Source organism: Peromyscus maniculatus, chromosome 22 (assembly GCF_049852395.1).
Source record: "Peromyscus maniculatus bairdii isolate BWxNUB_F1_BW_parent chromosome 22, HU_Pman_BW_mat_3.1, whole genome shotgun sequence".
Classification (NCBI taxonomy): domain Eukaryota; kingdom Metazoa; phylum Chordata; class Mammalia; order Rodentia; family Cricetidae; genus Peromyscus; species Peromyscus maniculatus.
The window spans coordinates 142,933-157,494 of record NC_134873.1 but is presented as its reverse complement, the minus strand read 5'-3'; the positions used below and the strand labels follow the sequence as shown (position 1 = coordinate 157,494).

General features: G+C 41.9%; 1 protein-coding gene and 1 long non-coding RNA gene across 2 annotated transcripts in view; one reads left to right on the top strand and one right to left on the bottom strand.

Annotated features, from left to right (window-relative positions):
• Positions 1 to 9,569, bottom strand: part of LOC143270124 (uncharacterized) — a 34,682-nt gene extending 25,113 nt beyond the window's left edge. Inside the window, exons 1-4 of the mRNA XM_076558969.1 lie at positions 9,090 to 9,569; positions 4,821 to 4,887; positions 3,340 to 3,426; positions 1,258 to 1,344 (exon numbers count right to left, since the gene is read on the bottom strand). Of these exons, the coding sequence (XP_076415084.1) occupies positions 1,258 to 1,344; positions 3,340 to 3,426; positions 4,821 to 4,887; positions 9,090 to 9,247 (399 nt within the window). The 5' untranslated portion in view covers positions 9,248 to 9,569. The remainder of the gene's footprint in view (positions 1 to 1,257; positions 1,345 to 3,339; positions 3,427 to 4,820; positions 4,888 to 9,089) is intronic.
• LOC143270131 (uncharacterized) lies at positions 9,509 to 14,481 on the top strand. Its single transcript, XR_013047102.1, has 3 exons — positions 9,509 to 9,868; positions 10,297 to 10,406; positions 13,831 to 14,481. It is a non-coding gene; the product is annotated as an uncharacterized LOC143270131 (long non-coding RNA).
• The last annotated feature ends 81 nt before the right edge of the window (positions 14,482 to 14,562 follow it).

Genomic DNA, 14,562 nt, shown 5'->3' with positions numbered 1-14,562 from the left:
CCAAATGGCTAATGTCATAAAGGCACTTGCCAGCATGACTGACACTTCCAATTGAACCCTGAGATTGAAATGGTGAGAGGATAGAAACAACTCCTAAAAATTATCCTTGCACCTGCACACTTCTGCTGTGGCAAACAGTTTCTTGCCTTTTCCCATTCACCAAATAAATTGAGAACGGGTTATCCTTGAACTCAAAGAGACCAGTGTCCTCTGCGTTATGAGTGCACAGATTAGAGGAGAGTACCAACAAGACCACCTCCTATTCATGTTCTTCCTGCCTATAAGTTCTCTGCATTTCAATGTTTCATACCAGCAGGCTGATGAGGCCTAGGGTATAAAATTTTGGCAACCACCCTGAAAGCTGACTCATCGTTTATACTAAGGACATATTGGTCTTTGCTTATGAACAGGTGCATGAGAAACATATTGATTCTGGGGTCTGGAAAGATGACTCAGCAGTGTTTACCACTTTTTGCTGGGGCAGAGGCTCTGGCTTTGATTCACAGAACCAACATCTTGGCTGAGAACCTTCTGGAACTGCAGTGCCAGGGGATCCAAAGCGCCCCTGGATGTCAGTGGGCAGACCACAAACAGAGTGCACAGAAAGAATGCATTCAAAACATTTCAAACCCCTAAAATAAATCCACTGAAGTCATACAAGAGTGTTTGGTAGGTTCCTGTTGACATTATCTACTGCATGATTCTCTAACGTTTACTCTGTTTATTTGTGTGTGGTTTCTTTTCTGATTCAAAGAGCTCCCTTTCTGATTTTTGTCTCCATAGTCTAATTTACTATCACGTACCCATGAAAATAGTGGTTCTCAACAGGTGGTTAGTGACCCATTTGGAAAACCTAAGACTGTCTTTCACGGGGTTCACCTAACACCTTCTGAAAACATAGATATAGACATGATAATTCATAAGACGTGAAAAATGACAGTTATCAAATAGCAAGGGAAAAAATTTCCTGTGCAGGTTCACCACAACATGGGATAGGTCATCAGATGGCCACACCCTTAGGAAGGTTGAGAACTAGTGCCTTACAGGGTGATTAGATTGTGGGCTCCCAGAAGGGAGGATATGAAGGATGTGAAGAAATGGGCCAGGCTGGCTTCCTCTTCTCTGACACTATTTGAAATACTGCAGACATAGGAACACAGAGACATCGTTCCTTACACAAACAAATATATTACATGTCAAATTAGTGGGAATTAAAGGAAAATATATTTCTTTTTCTTTGCAGCTATCAGTTATTACCTCATGGAGCGGAGACAGTTCCAGGTCCCCCAAGATGGTCTTGATGCTGGAGGACCTTATTGCACAGCCAATATATTCCTCGCTCTTCTGCAAAGGAAAGGTAGAGGATGAACCTTCTCAGTTAAGGAAATCAATTCTTTTGTTTGGTCTGTATGTGAAGTGTGTGTGAGACCCAAAACCGTTATTTGCTTCGTTTTCAAATGAAGCCGTCTTCTGACACAAAAGAGGCTGTGCTGGGTTCCTTTAAATTATGAATACCAAAATTCAAAACAGAACAGGAGAAAAGTGTTTCACTCTCTTTTGCTCAGTTTCTTTGAGGTCGCCTGAGTTCTGGCATGAGATAGGTGGATCTGAGTTTCATTGCTGGAAGTAAAATGGGAACCATGTCTAATGATCTTTAACCGAGTATTCTCAACACATGGTTTTAGTTAAGCAGTTTGCTGGTAATTGTGTTTTCTGGGATGGATCCCGGGTCATTATGCCTGCATGCAGAATGATCTGATGGCATTGGTGTGCTAGTGTATTGTATCAATTTCTTTTGTATTTTGTGGAGTGTGTGTGAGTGTGTATTAATGCTGATATATTTACATTCAAAGCATATGTATTAAGGCCTCCAAATGGCTAATGTCATAAAGGCACTTGCCAGCATGACTGACACTTCCAATTGAACCCTGAGATTGAAATGGTGAGAGGATAGAAACAACTCCTAAAAATTATCCTTGCACCTGCACACTTCTGCTGTGGCAAACAGTTTCTTGCCTTTTCCCATTCACCAAATAAATTGAGAACAGGTTATCCTTGAACTCAAAGAGACCAGTGTCCTCTGCATTATGAGTGCACAGATTAGAGGAGTGTACCAACAAGACCACCTCCTATTCATGTTCTTCCTTCCTATAAGTTCTCTGCATTTCAATGTTTCATACCAGCAGGCTGATGAGGCCTAGGGTATAAAATTTTGGCAACCACCCTGAAAGCTGACTCACCGTTTATACTAAGGACATATTGGTCTTTGCTTATGAACAGGTGCATAAGAAACATATTGATTCTGGGGTCTGGAAAGATGAATCAGCAGGGTTTCCACTTTTTGCTGGGGCAGAGGCTCTGGTTTTGATTCACAGAACCAACATCTTGGCTGAGAACCTTCTGGAACTGCAGTGCCAGGGGATCCAAAGCGCCCCTGGATGTCAGTGGGCAGACCACAATGAGAGTGCACAGAAAGAATGCATTCCAAACATTTAAACCCCTAAAATAAATCCACTGAAGTCATACAAGAGTGTTTGGTAGGTTCCTGTTGACATTATCTACTGCATGATTCTCTAACGTTTACTCTCTTTATTTGTGTGTGGCGTCTTTTCTGATTCAAAGAGCTCCCTTTCTGATTTTTGTCTCCATAGTCTAATTTACTATCACATACCCATGAAAATAGTGGTTCTCAACAGGTGGTTAGTGACCCATTTGGAAAACCTAAGACTGTCTTTCACGGGGTTCACCTAACACCTTCTGAAAACATTGATATAGACATGATAATTCATAAGACGTGAAAAATGACAGTTATCAAATAGCAAGGGAAAAAATTTCCTGTGCAGGTTCACCACAACATGAGATAGGTCATCAGATGGACACACCCTTAGGAAGGTTGAGAACTAGAGGGTGAAATGCTTGTGTGTTTCCAGAAATGAGGGTATCAAGGTGGTGAAGAACATTTTATTTATTTATTTATTTATTTATTTATTTATTTATTTATTTATTTGTTTGTTTTTTTGTTTTGGTTTTTCGAGACAGGGTTTCTTTGTGTAGCTTTGTGCCTTTTCCTGGAAATCACTTGCTAGTCCAGGCTGGCCTCTAACTCACAGAGATCTGCCTGGCTCTTCCTCCCGAGTGCTGGGATTAAAGGCTTGTGCCACCACTGCCCGGTGGTGAAGGACATTTTAAAAGCTTGGTTTCTCTCTCTGACACTATTTGCAATACTGCAGATATGGCGATGCAGAGGCATCATTCCTCTCACAAGCAAATATGTTACTTTTTATATTAGGTGCAATTATCAGTTAATAAATTTTTTTCTTTGTAATTGTCAGTTATTACCTTTTCCAGTGATGATAGGTTTATTTCAGTCTTCATCTTTTTCAAATTGCAGATGTTAGTAAAGTAAAATAGTTGTTTTTTGCTTTTCTGTAATAGAAATTTAGAGGTTTCACTTTCTTTGTTTTTTTTCTGAATTTAATTCTTTTTTTTGTGTGTGTGTCCACACAAATTAAAACTCCTTTATTCCTGAAAGGTTCAGTGTATTGAATCATAAAATGTAGAAACTCTTACTTAAACCTGAAATATCTCAAAATATGCTCATCTATTTACAAATTACTACTTTGTCATCAAGTACTAACCTGTATTTATGCTAGCCAAGTATAAGAGAACATCATGAACTTAGAAACTTGACCTTGCCCTGTGGCTGAGACTACACTGAATTCCCAGTGTTTCAAAATTTCTGATCTTATATGAGATGATTATTAATTTTAATTGACCTCCTTTCATCAGTGTTTCTCTATCCTCGTGGGGAGTCCAAGGTGTGTATTATTTTTCATTTGTAAATAAACACTGATTTAATCACTAATGTGTGTTCTCCATATCATAGTACCCATGAAACAGCTTTTGTCCATTGATTCACATTCAGAAGTCATTAATATGCAACTTATGATTCACTCTAAGGCTCCAGGATACAATTAAACCAGTTTCCTTACCTCCAGCAGCTCACAGTGATAAAGTCGCTTTAATATGAATAGATCAATATCTAATTAAAACCCACCACTATTTTAAATGTTCAAATGTGGCACAGAGAATGTAAGGGTCTATTATTTTAAAACACAAAACAAAAATTCCAGACATTAAAATGTTACTATATGGTAATTGAATCTTCGCTTCTAGAACTGCTGGCTATTTGAGGAATACAAACCTATTATGTAAGTAAAGGAAGACTTTTCCACATACTCCTAGGGAATCAAAGAAAAAAACATGCTATAATCTCTTCATAATGAACAATTTGGATGAACAGATTACAAGTGGCTAAATTTCCACAAGTTCCTGCTAGTGTAAATAAGAAGCAAAGACAGAAAAGAGGAGATGCTCTCACATGTGATCCTGAAGTAGGAGTGTCCATAGGAAGATAAAAGCTGCCTGCACTTATGCCAAAGGTAAAGGCACCTGGGCAATTCCTAGAAACTGAAATCACTGGACCTATTAAAATGTATTCAGGTGTATTAACACAGTCATGTTTTAAAATCACTCTAAGGTGTATTTGTATCTGCAAACCATCCTTGGTCAAACATGAAGCATGTATTATGTGAGGACTGTTCTCAATCTTCCACTCACTGTGTTTCCAGTCCATTCCTTTATTGGGCCACCACTATCTGCAAGGACTTATTACTCACTTACAATTTATAGAAATGACAATTCACACCAACAGAATGTTTTTCTCTGGCCAAATTTCCATGCAAAACTGTGATAGGTAAACTATTGCTGCATTTTAACAAAATTCATATGAAAATGAATTTCACAAAGGATCACTTTACCGTAACAACATACGTAGTGTCTTCTTTCCCTGGTGTGGATGCAGGGCTGTCAGGTTTTTCAGAGAGCCTTCAGAATAAAAACATGCTATAATGAGTTGGTTTGGTCCTTTGATCAACTCTGTTGAAAGATTGGTTACCTGTATATTGAGTGACATTTTTGCATTTATGTAATGCAACCTTGACCTGTGTTTTATGGAGTTTTTTTTCTGGTTGCTTTTGGGAGTTTCAACTTAATCTATAAAACATTCAGTTAAGACTTACTTCTATTTAAAAATAAAAGTTAAAACAGTCGATGGCTTGGGAGATAGCTCAGTCAATAAGAGTGTTTGCTGCCCACACACAACAGCCGGAGTTTGAATCTTCAGCAACCACATAAAAATCTTGGCATGGACGTATGCACTTGTAACCCCAGTACTGTGGGTGGGATTTACAGGGTATCATTTGGGCTTGGTGGCTGATAGCTGCTCCAGGTTAAGTCACAGACCTTATGTCAAGTAGATAAGCTAGAGAATGACACAAAACACTGATATCCTCCTCTTCCCTTCATGACTGCACAGACACATGCATCACATGCAACATCCACATATTCAGACACACTAGAGGGAGGATGGTGGTTTTTGCACACACTTTGTTCTGATGGTTGCAGTAACTGATGGCTTTGTGTTTGTGTGCTCAAAGCACCTAGTGCTCCTATTTCATTCTTCTTCCTCTACCCCTAAGGCACCATGACCCCTTTCTTGTCAAGAAACTTTTTAGGCAGTTCCTTGAGTCTCATGCTCTCTCCCAAGAAGTTGGTTTGGTAGAACACGAAATATACCCTATCTCTAAGCATCAAGCTGCCAACAATCGCAGAAGTCACTGCATTTGGGGTGCTTTGAAGTTGTTTTTTTCACCACCACCACCACCACCACACAGGCATGCACACAGGGACAAGGAAGAGGGGTTCTTCCACATCCTTTGCTTTAATGGCTGCTGTAAGTATATTTTACAGTTGCACATGTATAAGACCAGTTCAATTATTACTCCTGGTTCATCCCTCCTCTCCTGAACCTATAGCACACAGTCTCTTCTCTGTTCTCCCAAGAGATGGACATGGTGGAACAGGAAAGCAACCCTTGTCTTTACTCTCTCCAGCCAATATATTTTTGACAGTCTATAGATGGCATTGTATTTGTTGTTGTTGTAGTTACCTGTTTGCTAGTAGACACCAAACCATCACCAAATATTGCCTTGTAATGTTAAGTCACAGCCTGTTCTAAAACTCATGGGAGGGGAGCACCGTCTCTCCATCTCCTTTCTTTACTGGCTATGGCTAAGCTCTAGGTGCCTGGGGTTTGTAGTTGGTGAATGCTGGTGCAATAGCTGTGTTTTTCTTGCTTCTATGTTGGGCTTCATTCAGTTGTGGGAAAGTTCTCTACAGAACCATGTTCAAAGGCTACTGCTGATGGGAACCCAGCAAAGCCCAAAAACTTGAGTCTCAGTTCTTTATACTCATTGTGGATAACTGTCTCTAACCATGATAGCTGTTTCAGGAATGTGGGTGAACAGACTCACATCTGACCAACACAGCATGAAGACATTTCAGACAGGACAGGAAAAAAAAAATAAAAGAATAGGGCCGGGCGTTGGTGGCACACGCCTTTAATCCCAGCACTCGGGAGGCAGAGCCAGGCGGATCTCTGTGAGTTCGAGGCCAGCCTGGGCTACCAAGTGAGCTCCAGGAAAGGCGCAAAGCTACACAGAGAAACCCTGTCTCAAAAAATCAAAAAAAAAAAAGAATAGGATCTGGTAATAGAATTTCATTGTCATGATTTCCCAAAAGCCATTTAAAGCAGAATGAGTGATCAAAGAGTCAACATGATTTTCAAAAACTATGCTGAACATAGCATTTTAAAGGAAAACATATAAGAAACAATAAAAATACTGGAATGTTTACCAATTTCACACAGAATTCTACCTACTCCGAAGACACAATTTTTTATTCAAATATGTTTACAATATTTTAAAACTATATTCCCCAAGATGGGCTTGAACTTGGTAATCCTCCCAGTAGGCAGGATTGCAGGTCAGTGTCACTGCCTACCTTACTCTTTATTTCACATTTTAGCATTGCTAAAATCTCTGCCATGATATTTTATGACTATAATAGGCAATATTTTTAACTTTGCCACTATACAAAATAAAAGGTTATCATGCAGTCCACTGTGCCTTACATAAAATGATATATGATACAATCCACAGGCCCATGGCAATTCTACAGGTCACATGTATCTATGTAAATTTTAGCTCTTAAAACTATGAAAGGCAAACAAGATGAAAATAGCAGTAACAAAAATCTAAATCCTCAGTCATTGATACTTTGATTTTTTTCACTTCTCAATGCCCAAAAGTAATATTTCTATATTTGCTGCCAACAGGCACACAGCCTAGTCCTCAGACAATAGACATAGTGTCCCTGATAATCCAGACACCAAATGGTAGCAAAGCAAGCCATAGTGCTTTGCCTTGAACCCCCAATGTGTCCAACACATCAAAATTGAGCAAATATCTCTATAAGGAGATAACCCACTGTATCATAGCTCCCTTGCTTTGATTTTCATAAAGCTTTAAGCCAAAAGAAAAGCAGGATTCAAATGAGCATGGGTCTTTGTATTCACTATTTAAATGTATAGAATGTAAGGAAAGCTGACTGGGCAGATAAACATAAACATTTTAAGAATGAGAGGGTCTTGAGAGATAGTAGAATGTGTATGCTGTATAGGAGATGTCTAAGTTCCATGTGGGGAATAAATGGATTGACAGAATGGATAAATACAGTTGGAAAGTTCAGTGTTTTAAAAGAATGTGTTTGTTAAGCAAAGCATATTTTGAAAATATAATTTATTGTTCTATTATTTGTATAAAGTTCACATTTTGAAGACTAAGTAACCACTCAGAACTACAGAGATTACCAAGAAGCATACGGGCTATGGAAAAATATACTGTTGAGTGTCCCTGGTTCCCCTTTAGAACATAGTGTGAAATAAGAAATAGAAAACAAGGGCTGGGGATGATTGGAAGAGCTCAGTTGGTAATGTTCTTGCCAGGCAAGCCTGAGGGCCTGAGTTCAGAACTCCCAACACCTTGAAAATCTAGTGCTGGGGATGTGGATACAGGAGGATCCCCAAAGCTTGTTTGCCTGCAAGTTAAGCTGAATCAGTATACTGCAAGACAATAAATCACACCTAGTAGGGATTTGAGTGAGAGAACCTGCCTCAAAAAATGAGGAGTAGGGACCACAAGGTGGTTCATCAGGTGGTGGGACCTGCCAGCAGACCTGATGGCCTGAGTTCAACCCCCAGAACCCACAATATGGCAGAATACAACTCTCAAATATAGCTTTCTTCTGACCTTCACATACTTAACTGCAGGTGTATGGGATATATGTGTACACACACATACCACTCTGTTAATGAGATGAAAAGCAACTGAGGAAGATAATGTCAACCTATAGCCTTCACATATGTACCAACACACATACAACATATACTCAAAGGAGTGGGGGTCAGAGTCATAGTTCCAACTGAAAATTTCCTTATATGATCCCTCAGCAAACAGGGATCCCACTAATGTAAGATTTCTTAGTGATTCTTTGGGGGGGGCTTAAAGTTGACATTTTATGTAAAAATTTATCTCATGTTACAGTTTTCTGTGTTGTATATAACATAGTATTAAAAAATATCCGTTATGGGCTGGAGAGACGGCTTTGTGTTTACAAACTCTAGTTTTGCTTGGAGAGGACCTGGGTTTGATTTCTAGCACTGACAACTGTCCGTAACTCCCGTTCCAGGGGATCCAACACGTTCTTTTGCACGTGGTGCATTGGAAATACATGCAGGCAAAACACTCATATACATAAATCTAAAAAAAAATTAAGTATACACATAAAAATAAAATGTATGTAGTTTCATTAGCTAAATCACTTTAAAGCACCCAATAAAGTGCTCTAAAAGAGACAATGTAAAAGGATTTGTAAACTAACTGAAGTTCTTTGTTTTACTTCTCTTAAAAAAGGCCTAGGAGCTGCCCTTCCAAGTTGGGCAGGTCCCAGATGCCTGGAAGCCTAAAGCAGGCACAAACCCCACTGGGCTCAGTGAAAGAAGAGCCTAAGCATGACCTCTCCCCTCCCTCAGGTTACAGTCCTGGAAGGTGTGTTTCTCCTTAGTTGCCTTGACTGTCACCAACAGTTCCTGTCCCTCCTGTCCCTCTCCCCTCCCCAGGTCCCATTACCTGCTCCTTGTGTCCTGGCCATTCACGAGGGGAAATTTGCTTCGTCGTTTGCGACAACAGCACCCATGACCCAGGCATGAGGGCCACAGGCAGGTGTACCAGCGAGCCCGCTTTGGGGCTTGAATACTAAGGGCATCTGGGTCAATGTCTTCCTGCATGTTCAGCCCTAAGGCTGTGCAGACCCTCCCTGCCTCCCCCCCCCCCGCCCCGCCCTTTTACCCACCCGCACCCTCACAAACCCTACAGTAAAAAATAGAACACTGGTAGAATACAAATTTAAAACACTGGTAAATTTTCGCCACTGACACACGGGACCGTCCTGCAAGCGCAGATCCTTGGTTCAGTGTGAGCCAAACTCGGCTTTACCCTTAGCAACACAGCTACCCTGGCATTGTGATGCGCTGTGAGCACACAATGGTGCTCAGCAGTTGTGAACCCCGTGCACGTGCTCTGCGCATGCCCATGTCAGACTCCAGTGACGAAAGCCTACCATGCTCAGAGCATGTGCAAAACACTGTCAATTGGAATTTTGGAGTAGAGCTACCTGCAGAGCTTCCAAGGCAAAACACTGGGGGAGTTGGTTGGTGGGTCAGGTCCTTATAGTCCTGCAGCCATGAGAAAATACCTCCCTAAGACTGGCCTGATGGAGATAGAAAAAAATCCATCCGGATTGGGCCAAACCAGATCCAAAAAGACAAATACTGGTTTTGATTTTTTTTTCTTTTAAAAGTTCTGATATGAGAACTACAATCTGAACAACCACAGAGGTTTGGTACTTGGTAAGGGAGAAGAAGGGAGGAGAGTATCTCTCAAGGAAGGGAATAGTCTATAGTGTTAAGAAAATATAAGTGAACACTAGATTAGGAAGGTTTAATTAGAGGAAGATGGGAGAGAAGGATAAAGGAGGGAATATGAGCAGGGACAATCAACACTGCAGACCCTTTGAAAAACTATATGGGAACTGACTACCCCAGAAGCTTCCTATACATAAGTGAAAGGAATCTAAACGGGCTCAAAACATAATAGGTTTGACAAGGCTCCAATTAGACATCTTATGCCGCTATCTTAAACCTCCTGTGCCAGGAACAATGTACAGCCTGTTGAGTCCTTAACCAAAGGGACCCACAGAACCCTCCAAATAGCACAGGGTATTTCCAAGTCTGTTGGTGTCTCTGCACAACCTGATGTTAAGGTCTTGTTTCTGAAGGTAACACTTCTGTCATTGAACATGGAGAAATTCAGCTGAAGTCTAACTAGATTCTTCACCTACTAACCAGAGTTCCTGGTACTGGAAGGCAGTCTGTACTGGAGAGAAAGGTAATCCTCAATATCTCTCAGCTACAAACCCTGGGACCCACAACAGCACCCACATGGAGCTCACAACCATCTGTAAATGCAGTTCTAGGGAATCCACCATCCTCTTGTATCTTCACAGGCAGCAGACATACATACAATGTACAATATGCATGCAGGCAAACATAGTACACATGAAATAAATATAATCTTTAAATAATAATGTAATGCACTTATCTAGTAAGTTCACTCTATTAAAGTATACAATCCAGTAGGGTTTTCTTAGTATGTTCTTAAAAGTATGCATTCATCACCCTGTTTGATTTTAAAATATTTTTGTCATTGGAGAAGAAACCCTTTATTCACTAGTAGTTACTCTTCACTCCTCCAGACTCTACCCCCTATCAGCTACCAATCTAACTTTCTGCTTCAGGTTTCTCACTCTGGGTGTTTAATAGAAATCAAACCAGCTAATAGGGAACTATCCCATTCTTCTGTCATTTTGCTTCTTTCACTGAGTTTAATGTCTGTGATGTTTATTCATGTTATAGGATGTAGCAGTACTCTACCCCTTTTCAGGGCTAGATACTTGACCATTGTATTAACACAGCACCCTTTGTTTACCCATTCATCAAGCAGTAGTTATCTGGGGTTTCTACCTTTTCTCGATTATAAATGCTGTGCATACTCTGGTGCTAGTGGCTGCATCATTGTATAGCTATACTTCCAGCAGTTATGTAGCAGGTTCCTGTACCTTGGTTCCTCCACTCTCTCTTATGAGCCCCAGCACCTGTACATGCTAGACAAGTGCACTACCCCTAACCTCGATCCTCAGCATGCAACATGTACACTTCAAAGTTTCCTTTTTTCCCATAATTTTACAGTGATTACATGTTGAAGAGACAAATTAAATGAAAGCAAAATGCTAGCAAAATTAATTTCACTTGCTTAGTTTTACATTTAAGGTAATTTGTAAAGGTATTCAAAATTCAGAATATGCAGCCAGAAGTGGTGATACATTTCCTATAATCCTAGCATTCAGTGGGTGGATGCAGGAGCATCTGTCCAAGGCCATCTTCACTTAAATGAGACCAGCCAGGGACACATGAGATCCTGCCCTAAAAAACAAAATAATAACAAAAAAAACCAAAACCAAACAAACAAAAACAAAAAACCCACAAATTAACCCACCAATGAGCATATAGTTGACTTTGTATCTCTAATAATTGGAGGTGGCATGCAGTTTTGTAGTATAGAGAATGCTTAAGATTCCAGCTTAGAGAGATGTTGAGACCATGGTTGGAGGAAGCACAGAAACAAATAGCCAAACTAGTGGAAATGCATGAACGGAGAACCAATGGTGGAGGAACCCCCATGGGACTGGACCAGGCCCTCTGGATAAGTGAGACAGTTGATTAGCTTGATCTGTTTGGGAGGGCCCCAGGCAGTAGAGCCAGGACCTGTCCTTGGTGCATGGGTTGACTTTTTGGAGCCTGGGGCCTATGCTGAGGCACTTTGCTCAGCCTTGGTGTAAGGGGAGGAGGGGACTGGACCTGCCTTGGCTGAGTCTGCCAGGCTGGACTGACTCACCAGGGGAGACCTTGCCTTGGAGGAGGTGGGAGTGTGGAGTCAATTGGGAGGGGAGGACTGAGAGGTGGGAGGAGGGAAGATGGGGGAATCCATGGCTGATATGTGAAATTAAGTTAATTATAAAATAAAAATACTATAAAAACAGATTCACGCTTACTCTGAGTCACAACAGAACCCACCCTACTTGTTAACCACCTCCTGCCATTTATCTATCCAGAGGCTGATTTTTGCCTCTGCTTGGCTTCAAACTGGGGGTGAGAGTATAATGAGATGTCTGAAAGGCCCACCCTATGCAAAAAGTAAATCAGGCAAAGAATTTGTATGTGTGGCAAGCCTATTTTCTGAGGCCCTCACACTGTCTCCCCACCCTCTCACAACCCTTTCCAGGAAACGATCAAACATTACCATGTATAGCTTCTTAGTGAGTATTTAGTTTGGTGATCTGTATTATCTTGGACATTTTTGATGGATTCACCACAACAATCCCCCATGGTTGGGCATGTTTACACAAACCTGGCAGACCTAGACACTTCTGCCTAGCCAGTTCCAGGTCAAAATAGCCATTTCCGGGTCAAGGCATCTCCCGTGACCAGGATCCTGTGACTTTTCATGGTTGCATAAGAGCACACAATGCCATGCATGGAGTAGTTACATTGACCTGAGTACGCACATGAGCCACCCAGCCTTTATGAGCCTACGCCATATTCCCGGCTCCTCCTCCTCCTCCTCCTCCTCCTCCTCCTCCTCCTCCTCCTCTTCTTCTTCTTTTCTCCACACAGGTGTCTCTTCCACAAGCCTGAGCACTTGTCTGTCCCTTTTATCTTAATAAAAGTCTTGTTAGTGGATTCTGTCGTGTTTAGTGACATTTCCTCGAAGGGTAAGAGCGCTGCAAAATAACTAACATCTGGTGCTGAAACCCGGGACTGCTTCACACAAACCAGGGACTCTGCTCTGTTCATGACAGACCACTATCTATTTTGCCTGGCCGCACTAAACTACATCCAACACTGCTTCTCTGATTGGAGAGTCCCCCTCTTTTTGGCCATCGTAAATGGTTTCCTGAATCTGTAAGAATGACTGTTGAGCATCCAGCAGCTCACTAAGTATTCTTGAAACCGGGTGAACCCCTGGCCATGGTCTTTATTGGCTACAGTCGGCCCCTATCACAGGCCTAAATTTCTAGCCATCTCCCACGTCTGCAGCCTGAGATATTCCTCACAGTGGGACCACCGCCATTGGGTGCGTCCTGGGGACCGCATGAAGGCGACATGTTCTTCCGGCTTGATGAAGCAGTAGATGCTGTCCAGATTCCTGGGGAATCCTTGCCTCACGTGGTGGTACCCCACTTCTCTGGCTGACCAGCCAATTAGCGGCCTATGCCTGGTATCCGTCCTTGGCTTTGGGGACACCTGGGGCTTTGGCTCTGGATCACGTTTGTTTTTTTATTTTTTTTTTATTTTCCTGGCTCTCTGCTGCAGACATGGGAAACAAGGCTTTCAACCCTGTAAGTCCTTCCTCTCCATTAGGCTGTCTTCTTGAAGCTTTAAAACCTCTCAGGTTAATGCCTTACACAAAGATTCCTAAGCTGATCCGTCTCTGTACTAAGAAATGGCCCAAATATACTTTAAAAAACAAGAAAAAGTGGCCGCCGAGCAGCTCCTTAGATCCTGATATTTTAAGGGAGTTATCTAATTTCTGTCAGGAAGCAGACAAATGGAAAGAGTTGCTTTCTTCTTTCTCAATGCTAAACCGTCTTTTCTGGATTCCTTCTCTCCTGCTCATATATTCCTAGCTATGCTTAAAACGGTAAGAGCACCACAAAATAACTAACAATTTTTGTTCTCTATTTAATCTCAAGGGCCACAATGAAAAATGGAGAGTGGAGCCCCGGAAGGAGGCAAAAGGCCATATAGGAATTCAAGTTTACAACCCAGACCCAACACCCTGGTTCCATCCCAGATTTTCCCACAAGCCCTGTTTCTGTTTCTGGAAGAACTGACACTGTGGTCCTTTTCCATCTTCTACTTGCCTTAGGGTGGAAAAGGTGACCTGGGTGTGATGGGCTTGGCGGGGTCAAGAGGACCAATGGGCACTGAGTTCAGTGTGTGGTCCAGAGGGACATTCCCAGGCCCTCTCACTAAGACTGGGGAGCAGCAGTTGTCCACAAAGATGGGGAGGGCAGGACTGGAGGACTGTCACCCTGTGCTGGTGAGTCAGGCCTTTGGGGGACATCATGCCTTGGGCTACAGGGACACAGGGATCATGTTCCTGTTGTTCTCTTTGGCTATCAGGGTTTTGCCTCTGGATTAGGCTTTTGAGGGCTGAGAAAAGCTACATTGTTTTTAAGCCTTGTATAAACACAAACCCCCAGGACATCTTCCTGTTTACTACTGCATGCCCCTTAAAACTCACAGTCGAGTCCAGAGACCTAAGCAGCACATTCAGGAGTCCTTCCATTCTTACTGCACACCCAGCTGTCTTGGAGGCTGATGATAAGCAGTCTGCTTTCTTTTAGGGCTTCCCAGGATCCAGAGTAGAAAAGGTCAATCCTTGTCTCTCCTGCCAGACCAGATCCTAGAGTTGGTGGTGG